The sequence below is a fragment of the Vicia villosa genome, linkage group LG2 (assembly GCF_029867415.1).
Source record: "Vicia villosa cultivar HV-30 ecotype Madison, WI linkage group LG2, Vvil1.0, whole genome shotgun sequence".
Lineage (NCBI taxonomy): Eukaryota > Viridiplantae > Streptophyta > Magnoliopsida > Fabales > Fabaceae > Vicia > Vicia villosa.
The window spans coordinates 145,478,031-145,501,411 of NC_081181.1; the positions used below are offsets into that span (position 1 = coordinate 145,478,031).

The following is a 23,381-nucleotide window of genomic DNA, read 5'->3' on the forward strand; positions in this document are numbered from 1 at the left end:
TTAATCTTGTGATCGATTGTTAGCTTATTATCTACTTGCGTTCTTTATTAATATATGGACAAGAAAGAAACGGGATTTGGGTTTTTTATTATTGAGCTCGCCAAGACATTTGAGTCTTGTGCCTACGTATTCCCAATGGGGAAAGTCAGAGCGTTCGTAGTTCGGGGCTACGAAATTATATTTTTTATTAGTGTGCTCGCCAAGACATTTGAGTCTTGTGCCTACATATCTTCAATGGAAGAATCAGAGCGAATGTAGTTCGGAGGAACTACGAAATTATATTTTTTATTAGTGTGCTCGCCAAGACATTTGAGTCTTGTGCCTACATATCTTCAATGGAAGAATCAGAGCGAATGTAGTTCGGAAGAACTACGAAATTATATTTTTTATTAGTGTGCTCGCCAAGACATTTGAGTCTTGTGCCTACATATCTTCAATGGAAGAATCAGAGCGAATGTAGTTCGGAAGGAACTACGAATTTGTTGGTTGATTTTAATGGGTCCAATCGCACTTGGGCGGGAAGGACGAGTTTTTGAATGTGGTTCGCACTTGGGCGAGATTTGCACTTGGGCAAAGAAAAGATGAGTTTGAATTGAAATCGTTTTATGAAAAAGCGGAATTCAAGCATTTAAACAATGGCTTAACGGCCATCGCCTAAAGTACTTGAAAGAGCATTTGCTAAATTGAGCTTGATGAAGTTTTTTAATGGGATACAAGCATTCAAACAAAAGCTTAACGGCCATCGCCTAAATGCTTGAAAGAGCAACTTGTACAAGTACGTACAACCCCCTCTTGATTAATCCATTATAAACCGAAATTGATTTGATAAAAAACGTTTTGTAGAGAAAGGTGAGACAAATAGAATTTTAAGGATCTTTAATGGAATCAAAGCATTCAAACAAAAGCTTAACGGCCATCGTCTAAATGCTTTAGAGCAACTTGTACAAGTACGTACAACCCCCTCTTTTCAACCATTATTAACAAAATTCAATTTAATTATTAAAAGCATTTTTGAAGTTTTTTATTGGTGAAAATATTTGGAGTGAGAAATGAAATTTAAAAAAAGAAGTTATTTGGTAAAAAAACTTTAAATAAAGTCTAAACATACATTTAAAAGAAAAAAATAAAGTTTATCTTAGTTTCTAAGATAAAATGGATTAAAATATCAACAATTTTTTTTAGTTTTATTTGTAATAGATTAAACAAATATAAGAAGAAAAAAAAAGAAATCGAACAGCATTGGGCCAAGAAACAGATTGCAACCAGAGGCCCATTAGCAAATAACAACAACAAAATCTGACATGCCAAAAAAAAAATCTTTTGGGCCGAACCGGGTTGGAACCGAATCCGTAACCCTCATCACATCACAAAATCGTTTTTACCCAAAGGAAACCTAGATTCAAGTTCGACATCTCCTTCACGATATCTCTGCCTATGCTTTCCTCTACTTCGCGATTCATAGTTCTTTCATGGCATCTCTCACTCACAACGTTTCGGTGAACAAACAACAACAAAATCGAAACTCTCTTCCTCACTCGATCTCGCCTTCTCACCGTCGATTTCTCATCTCTCTCGCTCGCGAAGACAGTGAAACAAGCATACAAAACCCTCAGCCCCAATCACGCCCCAACCCCAATTTCATTATGATTTTCGGTTACAAATTACAACATGAGTCTTAAAGCGTAAATCAAACGAAAACAACAAACCAGGTACTTGTTCTTCTTCGCTCTGCTTCGTCTCCGTTCTTCGTTGCTTCTGAAATTGTTGTTCTGTTTGAGTGGTTGTTGTGTGGTTGCGAGAGATTTCGGTGAAGTGATGTTGTGTTGTTGTGAGTGTGGTGAGGTTTTGTTGCTATGAGAGTTACGAGTGTATGGAAGAGTTAGAAGGTTTGTGGTTAGGTTTCGTATAGATGATGTTGGTGAAGTCTGAGTTTGAGTGAGGTTTTGGTGAGTTGTGAGTTCGACAGAAGGTTTGAGTGAAGGATTTGAAGAGGCAAAGACTGGGTTTGTTGCTGAGTGATACGGTTTTGTTGTGGTTTTGAATGAAGGTGAGGTTCTGTTAGGTTGTGTATATGAATGATGGAGGTATATGCAGATAGTATTGAAGGGTGTGTTTAGGTTTTGAACCTTTGGGTGTTGAGGGGAAGTTTTGGCAGAGGTTTTGATGATAATCGTTGGCGGCTCCCCTCTTGTTGTGCTGATTGTTGTTGTTTATATAGAGCAGAAGATTAGGGTTTGGATGAAAATTGGGGGGAAAACTGAAGAGTTTTTGGACAATTGTGGTAAACTGTTTCAATGCTTTTTGATGCAGGTATTGTTTGTGTCTATTTTGGTGAAAGATTTGGACTCTATTGGTACAGCTATGATGCAGGGTCTGATAGCAGAGCGGCGGAGCAGATAACAGGCGTGGGCTACATGAGGAAGGAGGAAACTTTTTTCTCTTTTTTTGTTTTGTTTTGTATTTGGACTAATATATGTACAATAATAAAATAATAAAAGATGAAGTAAAAAACAAAAATTATTTTAAATGCATGAATTATATGATCCTATAGATTCTATTTTAATTCTAATTTGAATTGGTAACAATTAAATGATAATTTAATCATTAAATCAATTTTAAATAGAATTTCAAAGAGAAAATGCAAGTTAATTTATTAAAAGGTAAAATGCAATGATAAAATTGAATTCAAGATGCAAATTAAAAAAGATGACAAATTAATTATGAATTTCATAATAATTTGAAATGCAAATGTATGAAATCGAAATTTAATTTGGATGCAGATGAATTGATTGATGCTAATGTGACTGAATCAGATAAAAAAACTTAGGTCAAAATTCAGGGTGCGACAGATGCCCCTATTTAATTATTTTTAACCAGATAGCTCGAAGGACTTTGATCTTCGGGATATCAAAGGAGAAAGGTAATTAAATACCAAGTGACCTGAATTTTGGCCCTTGATGCGATGAACTGTCATGAATGCATGAATGCATGAATTTTTGTTGAAGATATGAAGATGATAAGTAAATTATGTGGGAATTGATAAAATGATTGTGTGAAGGAGTTCCAATGAGAACACTTGCTGGGGAAAGGCAATGGTGCCAAAAGAATCGTTTTCAACCAATGAGTTGATTTGATTAAAACAAGGAAACAAACAACATCGACCAATGAGCTAATGTAGGTAATCAACAATTCGGTATCAACCAATGAGTTGACTTTAAAAGACATAACTAACATCAACCAATGAGCTGATGAAAGTCGACACATCGTCCACAACCAATGAGTTGAGTACGATTTAAAACAGATAGACGCCAACATCAACCAATGAGTTAATGTAGGTAAACAACAATTCGGTATCAACCAATGAGTTGACTTTAAAAGACATAACTGACATCAACCAATGAGCTGATGAAAGTCGACACATCGTCCACAACCAATGAGTTGAGTACGGTTAAAACAGGAAATGCCAACATCAACCAACGAGTTAATGAAGGTAAACAACAATTCGTTATCAACCAATGAGTTGATTAAAACAAGGAAACAACCAACATCAACCAATGAGTTAATGTAGGTAAACAATAATTCGTTATCAACCAATGAGTTGACTTTAAAAGACATAACTGACATCAACCAATGAGCTGATGAAAGTCGACACATCGTCCACAACCAATGAGTTGAGTACGATTATAACAGAAATAAAGCTATCATCAACCAATGAGTTGATGAGGGTATGAAGAAATTGATTTCAACCAAAAAATAAGACTGAAATTTCAACCAATGAGTTGAGGAGGTAAATGATAAATTTCAACCAATGGGCTGACAACGAGAAAGATTATTCTCAACCAATGGGTTGATTCAGAATGACAAGAGAATTGATGATTGATTTTAACCAATGGGTTGGCTCAAATTGACAAGAAGATAATGATCCCTTATGTATGCTTTGTGCTTATGTATGAGACATTTTGTTTTTTTTTTTCTTTTGTGCAAATTGATGCACGTGTAATGATGCATATGATAATTTGATCAATGTAGGTAATGAATTTACTAGATATGTGCCAATAGGCAATGCATTTTTTGGATGTCCATGGTGAACTGGGCTTAATTTTCAATGGAAAAGATCGAGCAAGATTGATTTTTTTTTTGATTTGATGTTTGCGGGAGGTTGCCCCATGAATGATATGCATGATTGATGAATGCATGCTATGAATGAATTTGTGGTTTGGAATATTTGAAGAGATGCCCCATTGGAGGGCAATAAAATTTTTTTATGAGGTGGAAAAGGTCTTTTGGTAGGAGTTTGTGCAAGCATAATTCCCGACACTTATTCTGAGTTTGAGGACCACTTTGTATGGCATAGTCTGCTTGGACCACTTGAAGGAAAGGTTTTGGCCTTGATTTGCCCCAGAATGTTGAGTATATGGAGAAACTTTGCTTCAACAAATTTTGGATTCAAACAGATGATCCTGAGATGACATGCCTCAGTGTTTGGGAACTTTGAAATGAAATGCCCCTGAATGATGGACTTCTGAAGTGATGTGACCTTGATGGTTCCACTTTAGGCTCTTCAAATGATTTCCATTGTTGGAACTTCCTTGATGGAAGGTGCTGATTTGCAGATGAAACTATTCAATTCAGAAATGGTAATTTTAATGCGACGTGCATGCAAATTTTGAAAACAATCATTTATTGAAATGAAATTGTGGTATACGATGAATAAATCCCAATGAGGATGCAATGGAAGTTTGAAATTCAAGGTGTGAAAGATGATGTGATAGCGTGGTATCCAAACAAATGATTAGCAAACATTCAGGAGTCAGGTTAACGCAACCTTGCTTTAGTATGCTTTCAAAAGAAACCTTGCTTCAATTAGGACTTTTGAAGGTTGTAACGTGGTCAGGTTCACGGTTTAAGAAACAAAGGATATAGGCTCAAAAATTTTATTTTTAACCCACCCATTCTTCGTGATGTACTCCAGTCCTAAGTTCAGTTAACTCTTACAAGTATTCGACTTCCAAGAGAATTTGCAGACGATGTTTGAGAACCAATGAGTTCTAAGGTGGCAGTCACCTATTCTTCTTTGACAGTCACACAAGTTTGTTCTTGCTTTTGACAATGATCTTTTGATCTCTTTTTTTTACTTTTGTACCCTTATTATTTTTGCCTAAGTCTCCTTTTTAGGTTTTGACTTAGCGGGCTTTTCTTTGATTTTTTTTTTGTTTGAACAACTTGTGTGACATTTGTTCAATGATATGAGAATTTGAGATTTGTGACTGCCTTATTACTGTTCCAAGGGAAACAACTGTTGTAAGCTTTAGATGTTCACTACCACTTCGACATTGTGTACGAAGAGAGGATGCGGTTGAACCTTTGGTCGGGAATGGTTCCCATGAAATGATCTTCTTGGAAATCAGATGCATTAGTCACTTTAACTGAACAACTACCCTGCCCCAGGTTTTGATTAAGGGTTTCAATTTTCGTGCAAAAAGAAAACACCTACTTCTAAGGCTCGAAGGGGTTAACGAAGGATTATCTTCCTTATATCTCCAGTGTTTGGGGATTTGAAAGAATGCCTGTACATCATCAACAAAGTTTTATTTGAAAGCACACTGATGCAAATTGGATATTTCGTTTATCGTCATCCTCCCTCAAATCTTGCTTAGACAGAAAGTTGATAAAGAAAATGAAATGGAAAAGCACAATTTTTGTATTTTTTTTTGAATTTGTGTAAGTGATACAGAAATAAAGAAAGAGAAACACGTTATGATTGATTCAAAACAAATGCAATGCTCATTTCATTAAAATTACGATTAAGGATTACAGAATTCAAATGCGACAAAACACAGTACAAACAAGGAAAATTAAGAAATGAAAAAGACAAAGGCCTAGTAACTATCAGCAGCAAGGATGAGCTTTCCCGTCTGATATCTGGCTTTAGGAACATCCCTTTTGATTCGACACTCAATGGGGTAGGGGATTAGTGACCACATTCGGATTAATATCTCGGAAGGTGAGCATCTTGCTCTCGATCAGGTCTTGAACCTTCTCCTTCAGAACCCAGCAGTCTTCAATGGAATGACCAACTACTCCGCTATGAAAAGCACACTTAGCATTAGGATTATATCCTTTGGAGAATGGTGGCGTTGGAGCTTTGGTTGGCCTAGGAGCTATCAATGACTGATGGATTAGCGCAGGCCACAATTCAGTGTAAGTCATTGGAATTGGGTCGATGCGGCGAGGCTCCTTTGGTGGATCTTTCTGAGGCCTATTCTGATTCTGCTGCCTATTCTGATTTTGTTGAGCATTCTGAGGAGCACTTTGTGAAGCATTCTGATGAGAAGCGTTCCATGGTTGTTGATGCGATGGCATTGGGATGTATGGTTGTTGATGTTGAGCAGCTGCAACATGTGGATATTGATAGTAAGGCATGAATGGTGCTTGTGGATAAGTTGGAACTTGATAAGGTTGTGGATTTTGAGGTCCTTCACCACTAGTCACAACAGCATTAGTTTCACCTTCTTTCTTTCTATGGAAGTTTCCAGGGAATCTCTTTGTTTGGTTGTTATTGGAAGATTCAGCAGCATTGACAATCTTGCCATTTTTCAAGCCTTCTTCGACCCTTTCTCCAATAGTGACCAGGTCAGCAAAGCTAGAAGAGACACTTCCAATCATTTTCTCATAGAAAACTGGCTGCAAGGTATCCATAAACATACTAGTAAGCTCTTTTTCAGCGAGAGGAGGTTCGACTTGAGCAGCTAGCTCTCTCCAGCGTTGGGCATACACTTTGAAAGTTTCCCTATCTCTCATGGTCATAGTCTGAAGTTGTCTGCGATCAGGGGCTAAGTCCATATTGTATTTGTATTGTTTCAGGAAAGCTTCACCCAAATCTCTCCATGTTTGGATATGATCCCTCTTCAAACTCATGTACCATTTCAGAGAAGCTCCAGCTAAGCTATCTTGAAAGATGTGGACGAGCAATTTGTCATTGTTGGCATAGGCGGCCATCTTGCGAAAGTACATAGTCAGATGATCTTTAGGACAAGTGTGCCCCTTATATTTCTCGAACTCAGGGACTTTGAACTTTGCAGGCACAATCAAGTCAGAAACTAAACAGAGGTTCATGGTGTCAAATCCAAAAATGTCATTTCCTTCAACAGCTTTCAACCTTTTCTCAAGGACATTGTACTTTTCTTTCACTTCCTCCACCTCGTGGTTGTGTTCTTGATCACCACGTTCGGAATCATCAACATGATAGACAAAAGGAGGATTGTTGAAAGTAGGTTGAACAGTAGTGTGAACAATCGGTGACTGTTCAGCAGCGACTGGTATTGGTGCAATTTGTTGCGCAGAAAGTCCTACTCCCAAAGTATTCGCGAATGGGGGCGTATAACCAGGTGGTAAACCAAATTCTGGCCAGGTAGAAGGTGGCCTCTGAACGGGAATGGGATCCTCAACAGCTTCGGAGACTTCAGCTATGACAGTTCTTTGGGGTTCAGCATCCCTAGCTATTAGCACTTGCATCATCTCAGTGAGCTTGGTGATGCTTCCTTTCAACTCGTCGATTTCCATCCTAACTTCCATGTTGTGTTGCTCTTGGTCAACCATTCTTTTTCGAGAGACACTACGCGTCTGATAAGGATGTCGGGGAATCAGCTTGCCTTGTTAAACTGTCGGAGGAATAGATGTATGAGTACTGGATTGAGATGCAAATGAATGCAGATGCATGATGATTTTTTTTGTTTTTAATGCAAGAATGAATGCAATGTCATATCATGTATGATTCATAAGTAATGGACTTTCAATCAATTGGATACAGAAAAATTCAAATTATTTGGCACACAGTGGCTCACCACAGGATAGTTCTAAGGTTTTTTTTTTGACAAGGTTCTAGACGCGGTTCTCAGAGTTACAAACTTCTTTTGAAAACTCAGTTATCTAGTAAATAACTTACCACCCAACTGTGTTTTCAAACGAAGTCTATTCTGAGTGTGGTTTTCGCACATACCCACAGTAATAGTTACGTTACGCAAGTTGGGTGCGAAACCACCATTTCCTAAAAGTCATGGTTTCAGGGTCTTTCTAAAAGGTCCCTAGAGTTAACGATCCAAATTGAAAACATCATCGCTCGAGTAAATAACTTACTCAACCAAAGACATCTTCTCAAAGGACCTACTCTAGGCGGGGTATTAGTATCTCCTACTTGACACTACGTCAAGCAAGTTTAATACTAAACCACCATCTTATCTTATGTGTTTCTTGAGCTCGGGCGTAGAGCTTTGTCCATAAAGTGCCAATAATAGAAAGATTCCAACCATAATGATGAGAAATCAAACAATGATATAATAAAAGCAATAAAGAAGCAAGTAAATAAATGAAAACAAAATCGCAAAAGAAACTAAATTAGGGTTGACTCTCTTGGAATTCCCCAGCAGAGTCGCCAGCTGTCGCGGGTCAAAAAATCATCGCCACGAAATTGTAACAAAACAGAGTCGCCACCAAATTTTATTTGTTCCAATGGGAAAGGAAAAATATTGACAAAACCCACAAATGAAATGAAATGGACAAAGATGGTCTTCGCAACCAAATTTGGGTTCGGGAGTCGGTTAAGTAAGGGGAAGGTATTAGCACCCCTTACCTCCATCGTACTCGATGGGACCCATTTAGTTAATCTTGTGATCGATTGTTAGCTTATTATCTACTTGCGTTCTTTATTAATATATGGACAAGAAAGAAACGGGATTTGGGTTTTTTATTATTGAGCTCGCCAAGACATTTGAGTCTTGTGCCTACGTATTCCCAATGGGGAAAGTCAGAGCGTTCGTAGTTCGGGGCTACGAAATTATATTTTTTATTAGTGTGCTCGCCAAGACATTTGAGTCTTGTGCCTACATATCTTCAATGGAAGAATCAGAGCGAATGTAGTTCGGAGGAACTACGAAATTATATTTTTTATTAGTGTGCTCGCCAAGACATTTGAGTCTTGTGCCTACATATCTTCAATGGAAGAATCAGAGCGAATGTAGTTCGGAAGAACTACGAAATTATATTTTTTATTAGTGTGCTCGCCAAGACATTTGAGTCTTGTGCCTACATATCTTCAATGGAAGAATCAGAGCGAATGTAGTTCGGAAGGAACTACGAATTTGTTGGTTGATTTTAATGGGTCCAATCGCACTTGGGCGGGAAGGACGAGTTTTTGAATGTGGTTCGCACTTGGGCGAGATTTGCACTTGGGCAAAGAAAAGATGAGTTTGAATTGAAATCGTTTTATGAAAAAGCGGAATTCAAGCATTTAAACAATGGCTTAACGGCCATCGCCTAAAGTACTTGAAAGAGCATTTGCTAAATTGAGCTTGATGAAGTTTTTTAATGGGATACAAGCATTCAAACAAAAGCTTAACGGCCATCGCCTAAATGCTTGAAAGAGCAACTTGTACAAGTACGTACAACCCCCTCTTGATTAATCCATTATAAACCGAAATTGATTTGATAAAAAACGTTTTGTAGAGAAAGGTGAGACAAATAGAATTTTAAGGATCTTTAATGGAATCAAAGCATTCAAACAAAAGCTTAACGGCCATCGTCTAAATGCTTTAGAGCAACTTGTACAAGTACGTACAACCCCCTCTTTTCAACCATTATTAACAAAATTCAATTTAATTATTAAAAGCATTTTTGAAGTTTTTTATTGGTGAAAATATTTGGAGTGAGAAATGAAATTTAAAAAAAGAAGTTATTTGGTAAAAAAACTTTAAATAAAGTCTAAACATACATTTAAAAGAAAAAAATAAAGTTTATCTTAGTTTCTAAGATAAAATGGATTAAAATATCAACAATTTTTTTTAGTTTTATTTGTAATAGATTAAACAAATATAAGAAGAAAAAAAAAGAAATCGAACAGCATTGGGCCAAGAAACAGATTGCAACCAGAGGCCCATTAGCAAATAACAACAACAAAATCTGACATGCCAAAAAAAAAATCTTTTGGGCCGAACCGGGTTGGAACCGAATCCGTAACCCTCATCACATCACAAAATCGTTTTTACCCAAAGGAAACCTAGATTCAAGTTCGACATCTCCTTCACGATATCTCTGCCTATGCTTTCCTCTACTTCGCGATTCATAGTTCTTTCATGGCATCTCTCTCTCACAACGTTTCGGTGAACAAACAACAACAAAATCGAAACTCTCTTCCTCACTCGATCTCGCCTTCTCACCGTCGATTTCTCATCTCTCTCGCTCGCGAAGACAGTGAAACAAGCATACAAAACCCTCAGCCCCAATCACGCCCCAACCCCAATTTCATTATGATTTTCGGTTACAAATTACAACATGAGTCTTAAAGCGTAAATCAAACGAAAACAACAAACCAGGTACTTGTTCTTCTTCGCTCTGCTTCGTCTCCGTTCTTCGTTGCTTCTGAAATTGTTGTTCTGTTTGAGTGGTTGTTGTGTGGTTGCGAGAGATTTCGGTGAAGTGATGTTGTGTTGTTGTGAGTGTGGTGAGGTTTTGTTGCTATGAGAGTTACGAGTGTATGGAAGAGTTAGAAGGTTTGTGGTTAGGTTTCGTATAGATGATGTTGGTGAAGTCTGAGTTTGAGTGAGGTTTTGGTGAGTTGTGAGTTCGACAGAAGGTTTGAGTGAAGGATTTGAAGAGGCAAAGACTGGGTTTGTTGCTGAGTGATACGGTTTTGTTGTGGTTTTGAATGAAGGTGAGGTTCTGTTAGGTTGTGTATATGAATGATGGAGGTATATGCAGATAGTATTGAAGGGTGTGTTTAGGTTTTGAACCTTTGGGTGTTGAGGGGAAGTTTTGGCAGAGGTTTTGATGATAATCGTTGGCGGCTCCCCTCTTGTTGTGCTGATTGTTGTTGTTTATATAGAGCAGAAGATTAGGGTTTGGATGAAAATTGGGGGGAAAACTGAAGAGTTTTTGGACAATTGTGGTAAACTGTTTCAATGCTTTTTGATGCAGGTATTGTTTGTGTCTATTTTGGTGAAAGATTTGGACTCTATTGGTACAGCTATGATGCAGGGTCTGATAGCAGAGCGGCGGAGCAGATAATAGGCGTGGGCTACATGAGGAAGGAGGAAACTTTTTTCTCTTTTTTTGTTTTGTTTTGTATTTGGACTAATATATGTACAATAATAAAATAATAAAAGATGAAGTAAAAAACAAAAATTATTTTAAATGCATGAATTATATGATCCTATAGATTCTATTTTAATTCTAATTTGAATTGGTAACAATTAAATGATAATTTAATCATTAAATCAATTTTAAATAGAATTTCAAAGAGAAAATGCAAGTTAATTTATTAAAAGGTAAAATGCAATGATAAAATTGAATTCAAGATGCAAATTAAAAAAGATGACAAATTAATTATGAATTTCATAATAATTTGAAATGCAAATGTATGAAATCGAAATTTAATTTGGATGCAGATGAATTGATTGATGCTAATGTGACTGAATCAGATAAAAAACTTAGGTCAAAATTCAGGGTGCGACAGGTACTATTCAGATCTATAGAAATAGGAATGAAAATGAAGTTAACATGATAGGATGCTATCCGCATGAGCTTTTAGTCTCAGATATCAACTCGGAAATGCCTACAGTTAACGTCATCGTTCCTCATTTCAACATGCCTGAGCGCATAGAAGTTACCTACAACAAGCCGAAGGTTCCGGTTGCTCCTTTGATCATTTGTCTACCTGGACCTGTTCCCTATGACTCTGACAAGGCAGTTCCATACAACTACAATGCTACCATGATAAAGAATGGACAAGAAGTTCCTTTACCTACTCTTTCATCTGTCGTGAATATCGCCGATGTGAGTCGAGTAACAAGAAGTGGACGTGTGTATACTCCACTACCTTCAAAGCAGCCTGTTGCTCCTGCAACCAGACAAAATCCTGCCAATGTTCCAGTGGGAAATCCTGTGGAAACTCCTGTCAGTAACACAAACACTGATGTTGGTCAGTCCAGTGGAACCAATGTGAATCCCGACTTTGACGAAATTTTGAAGCTTATCAAAAGAAGTGAATACAAGATTGTGGATCAGCTTATGCAGACTCCTTCAAAGATCTCAATACTTTCATTGCTGTTGAATTCAGAAGCCCACAGGGAACCCCTGATGAGAGTTTTGGATCAAGCTTTTGTAGACCATGATGTGACTGTTGACCACTTTGATGGGATAATAGCCAACATAACAGCTTGCAACAATTTAAGCTTCTGTGATGAAGAACTCCCCGAGGAGGGTAAAAATCACAATCTTGCTTTGCACATTTCTATGAACTGTCAGTCAGACTCTTTGTCCAATGTGTTGGTAGACACCGGATCTTCCTTAAATGTGATGCCGAAGACGACTCTTGCTCGCTTGTCTTACCAAGGAATGCCTATGAAGTTCAGTGGTGTAGTTGTCAAAGCATTTGATGGTTCGCGAAAATCTGTTATCGGCGAAGTCAACCTTCCCATGACAATTGGCCCACATACATTCCAAATCACTTTCCAGGTCATGGACATTCAGGCTGCTTATAGCTGTCTGTTAGGACGACCATGGATCCATGAAGCAGGGGCAGTAACTTCTACGCTCCATCAAAAGTTAAAATTTGTAACAAATGGAAAATTGGTAACAATAAGTGGAGAACAAGCCTTAATGGTGAGTCATTTATCCAATTTCTCTTTTATCAGTGCTGATGATGTGGAAGGAACTCAGTTCCAAGGTCTCTCTTTAGAAGACGAATCTTCCAAAAAGAAAGCATCGATCTCTTCTTACAAAGAGGCAATGAAAGTAGTGAAAGATGGAACTACCACTGGCTGGGGGCAAGTTGTGATCCCGACCAAGAATGAAACTAGAGCAGGTCTCGGATGTTCACCAATGTTCTCAAACTGCACCAAGAAGGATGAAACCCTTCGTCCGATCAAAGAAACGTTCATTAGTGGAGGGTTCCTTAATCCAATCCCTCAAGAGGTTAATGTCCTTATCGAAGAATATATCGAAGAAGGTCTACCTGATGATGAAGAAGAATGGAAATGTTATCTCAATGACTCGGGATACATATCTCAGGAAGAACCATATCCTCCTTCAGAGAAATCCAAAGGCAAAGAAATTGAGCCTGTTCCTGCAGAGATCTGGGACACCTTGGGACAACCAAGTGGAAAATTTGATTACATGGTGAAATACACTGCACCTGAAAGTTACAAGATTGCGATTGAGGATATTCAACCAACTGGATGGGGAGATTCCTTTGAATATAATAGTCAACCAGAAGAGGTTTATCAGCCCTGTCAATTCTCTCAGCAGCCTGAGATTACTGAAGATTTCGGATTCAACGCATCTGCCAAGGTTGATAATCCTGATGATGGTTATTATCACATAAATGCCATTTTTGAAGATGAAGGGGAAGATGGTCCCGCAACTGACTCGGAAAGTGTCGCTGACTATGAGTCTCTTCATCCTGAAGACTGGGAAATACATCCTGAAAATTCTGAAGATTGTGACTCATCTTATGCTCTTCAAGAAGTGGAAGAAGACCGTTTCAACTCTACAAAGAACAAGGTTGACAAACCAGGACCTTCAAATCCTGCTCGACCAGCAGTCAATGTCAATACTGAAGATAATTCTGGGGAGAATTTTCCTGAATACATAATACACAGAGGAGTTCGTTGCTACTGGAAGGCTGTCGATGTTCCGAATGTTGTTCGCCGCTCAAAGTAATCACCTAGCTGTTATTTTGACCTCCTGCCTTGCCCAAAGCAGAGAGATGTTTTATAGGGCTTTGCTTTCAAATGTTCCGCCCAAATAACTTTGTGTATAGGGCCTTGTTTTAAAAGTTTCCCTCTTTGTCCTGCCCAAGACAAATGAGTTTGTGTTTAGGGCTTTGTTTCAAAAATGAATCATAAATAAAGTGTCATTTTGAATTCCCTACATTATATGTTTTATTTTTGCTTTTTCTGGAAATGGTAATCCTAAAAAACCGAAATAAAGAAAAAAACTTTTCAAAAAAATCTGCACACTCTTGCATTCATAAATTTTCTGAAATAAATATAAATCACATGTGCAGATTTACTATTGATAAACCCATTGAATGCAATAACCCTATGCCCTCTCCCAACTTTGAGTTTCCTGTGTTCGAAGCCGAAGAAGAGGAAGAAGAGGAGATCCCGGACGAGATCTCTCGATTACTTAAGCACGAGGAAAGAGCTATTCTGCCTCACAAAGAGCCTTTAGAAAAGATCAACTTGGGTTCTGAAGAAGACAAAAAAGAAGTGACCATTGGATCGCTGCTTGATGATGATGTCAAGAGTAAGTTGACAGACCTTCTCAAAGAATATGTTGACGTGTTTTCCTGGTCCTACCAAGACATGCCTGGGTTGGATACCAATATTGTTCAGCATTACTTGCCATTGAAGCCAGAATGTCCGCCAGTTAAGCAGAAATTGCGAAGGACTCACCCTGATATGGCTAACAAGATCAAAGTGGAAGTTCAAAAGCAACTCGACGCAGGTTTTCTTGTCACCTCTGAGTATCCTCAATGGTTGGCCAACATTGTGCCAGTTCCGAAGAAAGATGGCAAAGTCAGAATGTGTGTTGACTACCGTGACTTGAACAAAGCCAGTCCCAAAGATGACTTTCCATTACCACATATCGACATGCTGGTTGATAACACCGCTAAGTTCAACGTCTTTTCCTTTATGGACGGGTTCTCCGGTTATAATCAGATCAAGATGGCTCCTGAAGACATGGAGAAGACATCTTTCATCACCCCATGGGGTACCTTTTGCTACAAAGTGATGCCATTTGGATTAAAGAATGCCGGCGCAACTTACCAAAGGGCAATGACTACTCTCTTTCATGACATGATGCATAAAGAAATTGAAGTTTATGTGGACGACATGATAGCCAAGTCCAGCACAGAAGAAGAACATATTGAATACCTTCTGAAGTTGTTTCAACGACTAAGGAAATATCAGCTTCGCTTGAATCCTAACAAATGTACTTTTGGGGTTAGATCTGGAAAACTCTTAGGTTTCATTGTCAGCCAAAGAGGTATTGAAGTAGATCCCGACAAAGTCAGAGCTATTCAAGAGATGCCTGCACCAAAAACTGAAAAGCAAGTAAGAGGATTTCTCGGACGATTGAACTACATCTCCAGATTTATCTCTCAAATGACTGCTACATGTGGGCCAATTTTCAAGCTTATCCGCAAAGATCAAGGGGTTGTATGGACCGAAGATTGCCAGAAAGCGTTTGACAGTATCAAAGAGTACCTGTTAGAACCACCAATATTGATTCCTCCAGTTGAAGGAAGACCACTAATCATGTACCTTACCGTGTTGGAAGAATCCATGGGCTGTATGCTTGGACAGCAAGATGAAACCGGTAAGAAGGAGCATGCCATCTATTACTTGAGTAAGAAATTCACAGATTGTGAGTCTTGTTACTCCATGCTCGAAAAAACGTGTTGTGCTTTGGCTTGGGCTTCAAAACGTCTCCGCCAATACATGATCAACAATACTACTTGGTTAATCTCCAAAATGGATCCGATCAAGTACGTCTTTGAAAAGCCTGCCTTAACAGGAAGGACTGCCCGATGGCAAATGCTGTTATCTGAGTATGACATTGAATACCGTGCTCAAAAAGCGGTCAAAGGAAGCATTCTTGCCGATCACTTGGCGCATCAACCAATTAATGAATATCAATCTCTCAAGCTTGACTTTCCTGACGAAGATGTTTTGTACTTGAAGATGAAAGATTGTGATGAACCGTTACCAGAAGAAGGTCCTGAGCCTGGATCAAGATGGGGCCTAATTTTTGATGGAGCAGTAAACGCTTTTGGCAATGGAATTGGGGCAATCATTATCACTCCCAAGGGTACTCATATCCCGTTCTCCGCCAGATTGCTATTTGAGTGCACCAACAACATCGCAGAATATGAAGCTTGTATCATGGGTCTCGAAGAAGCCATTGACTTAAGGATCAAGATCCTAGACATATATGGAGATTCAGCTCTCGTGATCAACCAAATCAAAGACAAATGGGAAACTTACCACCCTGGCTTGATTACTTACAGAGATTATGCAAGACGTCTGTTGACTTTCTTCAACAAGGTTGAATTGCATCATATACCTCGAGATCAGAATCGAATGGCAGACGCCTTGGCTACTCTATCTTCCATGTTCAAAGTCAATCATTGGAATGATATGCCTACAGTCAGAATTACGCGCCTTGAAAGGCCCGCCTATGTGTTTGCAACCGAAGCAGTCATCGATGATAAACCGTGGTTCCACGACATCAAACGCTTCCTTCAAACTCAAGAGTACCCACTTGGGGCATCAAACAAAGATAAGAAAACTCTAAGGAGACTTTCTGGCAGTTTCTTCCTGAACGGAGATGTGCTATACAAAAGAAACTTCGACATAGTTTTGCTCAGATGCGTGGATAGACACGAAGCAGACATGTTAATGCATGAAGTGCATGAAGGGTCCTTTGGAACTCATTCAAATGGACATGCAATGTCCAAAAAGATCTTAAGAGCAGGATACTATTGGTTGACAATGGAATCTGATTGTTACAAACACATGAAGAGATGTCACAAGTGCCAGATCTACGCAGATAAGATCCATGTGCCACCGACTCTACTCAACATTCTCTCATCTCCATGGCCTTTTTCCATGTGGGGGATCGACATGATTGGAATGATCGAACCAAAAGCTTCAAACGGTCATCGTTTCATCTTGGTAGCAATTGATTACTTCACCAAATGGGTCGAAGCAGCGTCTTACGCCAATGTTACAAGACAAGTGGTTGTGAGGTTTATCAAGAATAACATCATTTGCCGATATGGTATTCCCAGCAAGATCATTACTAACAATGGTTCAAACTTGAACAACAAAATGATGAAAGAACTGTGTGAGGAATTCAAGATTGAGCATCATAACTCTGCTCCTTACAGACCAAAAATGAACGGCGCCGTCGAAGCCGCTAACAAGAACATTAAGAAGATCGTCCAGAAAATGGTCGTCACTTACAAAGACTGGCATGAAATGCTGCCATTTGCTTTACATGGGTACCGTACTTCCGTGCGTACTTCAACAGGGGCAACTCCCTTTTCTCTAGTATACGGCATGGAAGCTGTGCTCCCCGTAGAAGTTGAAATACCATCAATGAGAGTCCTCATGGAGACTAAGTTATCAGAGGCTGAATGGTGTCAAAGCAGATACGATTAGTTGAACTTAATCGAAGAAAAACGTATGACTGCTCTATGCCATGGACAGTTATACCAAGCAAGAATGAAACAAGCTTTCAACAAAAAGGTTCGACCTCGTGAATTTCGAGAAGGCGACCTCGTGCTTAAAAAGATCTTGTCTTTTCAACCAGATTCTAGGGGCAAATGGTCTCCTAATTACGAAGGCCCGTATGTTGTCAAAAGAACATTTTCTGGCGGCGCCATGACTCTTGCAACCATGGATGGTGATGAACTCCCGCATCCTGTGAATGCTGATGCAGTCAAGAAATACTTTGTCTAAAAAAATACAAAAGAACAGCTCGGTAAGTTGAAAACCCGCAAAGGGCGACTTAGGCAAAAATGAGCGTCTCGGTGGACTGAAAACCCGAAAGGGCGGTCCAGGCAAAAATTAGAGACAATAAACAGAAAAGAATTCATCCTGGTAGATTGAAAACCTGAAAGGGCAATCTAGGCAAAAATTAGGGATTTATGACAAAGTAACTGCATCAGTCCGTGCTTCGTCACCTGAGGAGTCTTTTCATCAAAGGATCTTCAATCAAGTCATCGCCAATCTGAAGCGACAAGCACAGTTGGAACTCAAAGTTGTTAGGGGGAATAGTGGTTATTGCTTTCTATGTAGCCTTTTCCGCATAATTACCATTTCCAACTTTTGTAAATACTCTATGGAATCACGCCTTTAGCTGGTTACCATTCTATTAAATAAATTTGAGCCTTGTGCCCATTTGTTTGCAATCTTTAATTTCTTTCAGCTTGCAAAATGACGCTTTAATTGTGTTATTCTCTTTTGAAACAAAAAAAAAAAGAAAAAAAAAAGTTTTAAATGAATTTACTTTTCTTTTTCAAAATAAAAGCGAAATTTTCCTTTGAGTTGTGAACAACGGAAGGAACATCAGCAGTCGTCTCCATAGGATGAACAAAAGGATTCTCCCTGAAAATTGTTGAAACAACGGTATTCTTGTCCCAGAAAAGAATTCTTGAAGCAATTATCCCTCGAGGTAAAGAAGCTCTTCTATCCCCAGTGAAGAAGGTCTTTTATCCCTAGTGACGAAGATTTCCAATCTCCAGTGAAGAAGCTCTTCCATCTCAGTAAAGATGCTTATCTTCCCCAGAGAAGTTTAAAACATGCAACACCATTCATCACCTGTGTTATCTGCACCGTGTTGAAGAACATTTGCCAAGTATCTGGTTGTATTGCGACGTCGGTCCATCTCCAGTGTATACTTCTTTGTCTGTCAGTATCGTCAGCATGCATGCTACATTCATGACATTCATCATTCATACATATTTGCATCATTTATGCATTCTTGCATTTTTCAATACTTACTTGTTCAGGATATATCTATCCCAAAGAAAAAAAAGAAAAAAAGAGAAAAAAGAAAAAGAAACGAGTACGGGCGTGTCATCTCTCCAAGTAGGTTGTCACCCATAAGCAGAAAAGAACATCTTCTTTTTCCAGTTCCCCACTGAGATCATCCCTCGTGGAAGAAGGTTGCTTTAGTTTCTCCTCTCAAAACAAAGGAGGAAATCCCCAGTTGAGTTCATTCCTCATGGGAACAAAGTCTTGTTCGACTGTTTCTTTCCAATTCATTCTTGGTTAGAACCTTGTCTTTACCAAAGATTCAAATTTTGAGTCCTCAAACAGAGTCGTGAAAAACAGACAATAAGCAATAGCCTCATCATCTGAGCAGCTTATGTCTCTTTCAAAAGCTTTTTCCTCTCTAGGAAATCAATCATGAAGACCATTTGACAAATCAGGGCCTTATTACTGTTCACAAGGCTGAATAACCGGTAATTTCCCTAGCAAAGTCTCCAAGATCATTTTATCACTTGGCTGATAATTGATCATGTCTTCAAAACCACTATCACGAGGCTGGTAGTCGGTAATCCTTTTGTTCTGGTTATATTATTCAACATGTCTATCACAAGGCTGATAGTCGGTAATATTAACCGAACCTTTGAAACTCTTTTTACCTTGTCAAGTCTATCACCATGCTGATAGTCGGTAATACAGTTTCATACCTTTCACCTTCGCATTATTAAACGAGTCTATCCCCATGCTGATAGTCGATAATGTCGATAGGTAAGCTTTTCTTACAAAGCTATCATTCCCCGGCGAAGCATACACTTGCTTTCCCGGAAAACAAAAACGGATTCTCTTCCTAAAAACGGATTGAGGCATCCTTCCCAATCTCTTTTCCCCAGCGGAGTCAGTTCTTGATATCCCCTCGGTAGAGATATCCTTGCATCATTCGCAATTTTGGTATCTTAGGTCCAAAATTCGCGTCTTCTGATATTTAAGTCTCTTCCACCCTATCAAAACGAAGATTTTCAATCTTCATATCTCAGGTTGAAGAAACTTAAATAGGGGCATCTGTCATACCCCAATTTTTTACCTAAGATACCATCTCATATCATTTGCATATGCATCATTTGCATCTCTAAGAAACTGCATAGCTTGTGTTTGCTACTTGTGACTCAACAGGATTTAATCAGGAAATCACTCATCAGTACAAGTAACAATCAATTAGGGTTTTGCTTTCCCTTCATCTCAAAAGAACTATCTTCATCAACAATCAACATTTGGTCCTCAGAGATTCACTTCAACAAGCTCAAAGGCTCTGAATCAACCAAGTTAGGGTTTTGACTGAAGACAACATACTCTTGACTTTTGCTCAGAATTTGACCTAATGACTTGGGACATGACCTCAAAACCCCAAGTACATCATTTTGACCTAATCCATTGGCTCAGAACATCTCCTATACAAAGATTGATCAGACAAATCCTCAGATCAGGGTTTTTGAACTATCAGGGACTGAAATCAGGGATCACATTTGGGAAACCCTAAAAATCCCCAGGAAGTCAATCAAAGGTTTCAATCATCCTCAAATAATCCCTATGACAATATACAATGGAAATTGTATCTCAATTCAAGATCCACTGTCATCAATTTCATCTGGTCGACAATTAGGGTTTTTGACCTAATTCACTGAACAACTGACTTTTTAATCAGGACATGGTGCCACAACTCAAACCATGGCTCAATATCCTCTAATGCTTCAATGAGATCCATTCATACTATTCATTTGATGAGGATAGCCTGTTTCATTTGAAATCTCCAGAAACGCGATTCGTCTGAAAAAGTCCACTGTACAAGATCACCATTGACTTTTGGGGAATTTTGGTCAACCATGACTTTTGAAGTTTTAAATCATCAATATATGATATAAGAAGTCATTTGATCAAGGAAAATCAAGAAAATCAATCAAGAATCAAAAGTCAAAAGTTTGACTTTTCATACTTAGAAAAATTTCTCAGTGTTTTTCAATGGTTTTTTCCAAACTTTTGAAGGGAATAACTCAAAATTTCACCTACAAACTGAAAAAAACTTCCAACATGAAAGTTGTAGATTTTGATCCAATAAACAACTTTGACACATATAAATTTGTTTCATAAGATCAACCATTTAAGAGATATGGTGCTTCAAAGTTGGTATCTTTTGAAAATCTCACTTAAAACTTCATTTTCTTCAAAGTTCATGGATCTTTTTCACCCATTTCCTTAAAGGTCTTGAAGAAACTTCCAACTAGGGTTTTGAAGTGTGTAACATGAGCTTTCCAAAATGTCCAAGAGCATGAAAAAATATGGAGTGTAGCCATGGTTTTGAATTTTGACATTAGTGAACTTTTTCACTTGAATTTTCACCATTTTCACTAAGTTATGAGCCAAATTGCCAAATGGACCAAGTAATGATACATAGAGGCAATAATTGGAAGATATTTTCTGATTTGAGACAGATGGGAAAGAGATAAGAAGCATAGCCAATTTTAACCATGGTTTAGTAACTTTAACCATATGCATTTAATGGTAAGATTCCTTTCTATCCCTTAAGTGCCAAATCACCAAAGAAGAAGCAAGTTGCAAGGCTCTGCATTCAGAACTCATGGCCTATAAATAGAGGTCATTTCCACTCTTCAATTCACACCAAAACCTCACAATTATAGGTTTTCTCTCTTCTTTCTTGAATTGCAAGTTTCATGAGTTTCAAAGAGGAGAAAGTGCAAGTTCCATCCCTTGCAAGTTCTGAGCAAAATGATGCTTCCCACAACTCATAAACATCATATGGGATGTGTTTGATCCATCCATACACCCCAAAAACACCAAGAACTCAAAATCACTACCTCACTTCTCAAATATGCATAACATGAGACTTATCATGCCAATTTTCATTCAGGCTCAATTCTGTCCAAACTATCACTTCTAACATCATCCATATATCACATATGAACTATCCAATCCATCACATATAGCCAATAACCTCAGAATCATCAAGTTCGATTCACTCTTGAAGCTTATGCAGGTCGGGTACCATGGCCATGCCCAGATGAATTCAGATGGTTCCAAGCATCCAGACACCTTCCATAAGGTCCATTGAAGCTATCCAGATCATCAAACAACTTCTGTAACACCTCCAAGCAAGAATTCGATTCTCAGTTGTGCCGTTTTTAAGGTAAGTTATCATGAACTTCAAACTCATACTTGCACGCATCATAAATGAAATGTGAGCATACCATCTTGTTTCTGCACCTATGAGGATCATTAACCCTCAATCAATTGCATCATAACTTGCACATACACGATTTCACATTGAATTTCAGTTCTAGGGTTCTTCATGTTCATGCGAAAATTGACCCCCTTAGAGCAAAAATAAATGAATTATGAGGGCACCATCATGTTCCTCGTGAAAAACCGAGTGAGATAGACCCTTTGATCGATCAAAACAACACAGTTTTGGAGATTTTCAAAATTCAGTTGAAGGTGTGTTCTTGGCGCCATTTTTGATTCAGAAATTTCAAATGTTAAGTTTAATATATAATTAAATGGAAGCGTATGTATTACAAGCCACAAGCGTGGCTCAGTTGGCAAGAGTTTTGGCTGATGAGAGAGAGGGCGTGGGTTCAAGCCCTAGTGAAGACAAAACCTTATTTTTTTGACACTATTTTTCTCTATTTTCTTCACAACTTCATCAATCAATTTAACCCATCAAATTAATTTATTTTCTCTTCATTTTTTACACACCTCTTATTTAATATACATATTTTGACAATATCAAAAAAAATCACAAAAAAAGATTTATTTAATGTGTTTTTAATTAGGTTTAAAATGATACATTTTTAAGTGTTTTTAAATACTTTAAATATTTGTTTTTTCGTTTAATTTTCAAACCTAATCACTTGTGAATATTTTTTTATCAAACCCTAATCACTTAGGTCTTAATTGAGCATTAAAATTTGATTTAAACTTAATTAAGTTGATTTTTGTCAAATTCAAATCATTTTAAAAACAAGCGATCGCGATTCTTTTCAAAAACGATAAACCATTTCTTTTTGAAACTATTGATTAAATCTTTTAATTGATCAATTGATTTTCAAAATGAAGTGGGGCCTCTCGAATATTAGAGAGTGTAAGTCCCATTTCTTTTTTTCTTTTTATACAGTTTTTCAAAACAAAACAAAAACTTCTTTCAAAACAAATCTTTTCAAATTTCAAAACAAATCTTTTCAAATTTCAAAACAATAAAACTTCAAAAAAACAGTCAACCATGTTTTGTAAATAAAACACGGGCCTCCACGTAGGTATAAGTCCCAAGCCCCTTTTGTACATACCCATTCCTGTACATGAAATTAGGTATTTCATTGTACACACACATTTTTGTACATATCTCGATCAATTTGATTTTTAACTTTGAATAACCAATCAAAAATGAAGGTTTTCTTTAAATCTTCCCAAAAATACCATGGGCCTCCATGTAGGTATAAGTCCCAAGCCCTTTTGTAAATACCTGTTTACATAGCTTTGAATAAACTCAAGTGGACCTCTCCTCGAGTATAAGTCCCGAGCCCTGTGTATACAAATGGATCATGCTTACAGGTATATTTCCTTCATAAACTCCATTATATACACACACTTTGTCATATATATAATTGTTCATACCTGTTCATGTTTGTTAATACTTGTTCATGTTTGTTCATATGTGTGATATGTGTGCTTGTTCAACTTAATACAACACTAGGTTCCCCATAGCCTCCTATTGGGCTTCGTGCAAAGAATCTCCACTAGTTTAGGTTAGGACATAGA

At 38.0% G+C, this 23,381-nt stretch overlaps 1 protein-coding gene across 1 annotated transcript; it reads right to left on the bottom strand.

The window, feature by feature from the left end:
- Positions 1–5,955: 5,955 nt before the first annotated feature.
- On the bottom strand, positions 5,956–7,599 carry LOC131650239 (uncharacterized). Its single transcript, XM_058919958.1, has one exon. It carries the CDS (start codon positions 7,597–7,599, stop codon positions 5,956–5,958), a length of 1,644 nt encoding a protein of 547 aa, XP_058775941.1.
- Positions 7,600–23,381: the final 15,782 nt, after the last annotated feature.

What these genes read in the sequence shown, in the direction of transcription:
- LOC131650239 (XM_058919958.1), bottom strand. Translation starts at nt 7,599, where the DNA reads ATGGTTGACCAAGAGCAACACAACATGGAAGTTAGGATGGAAATCGAC.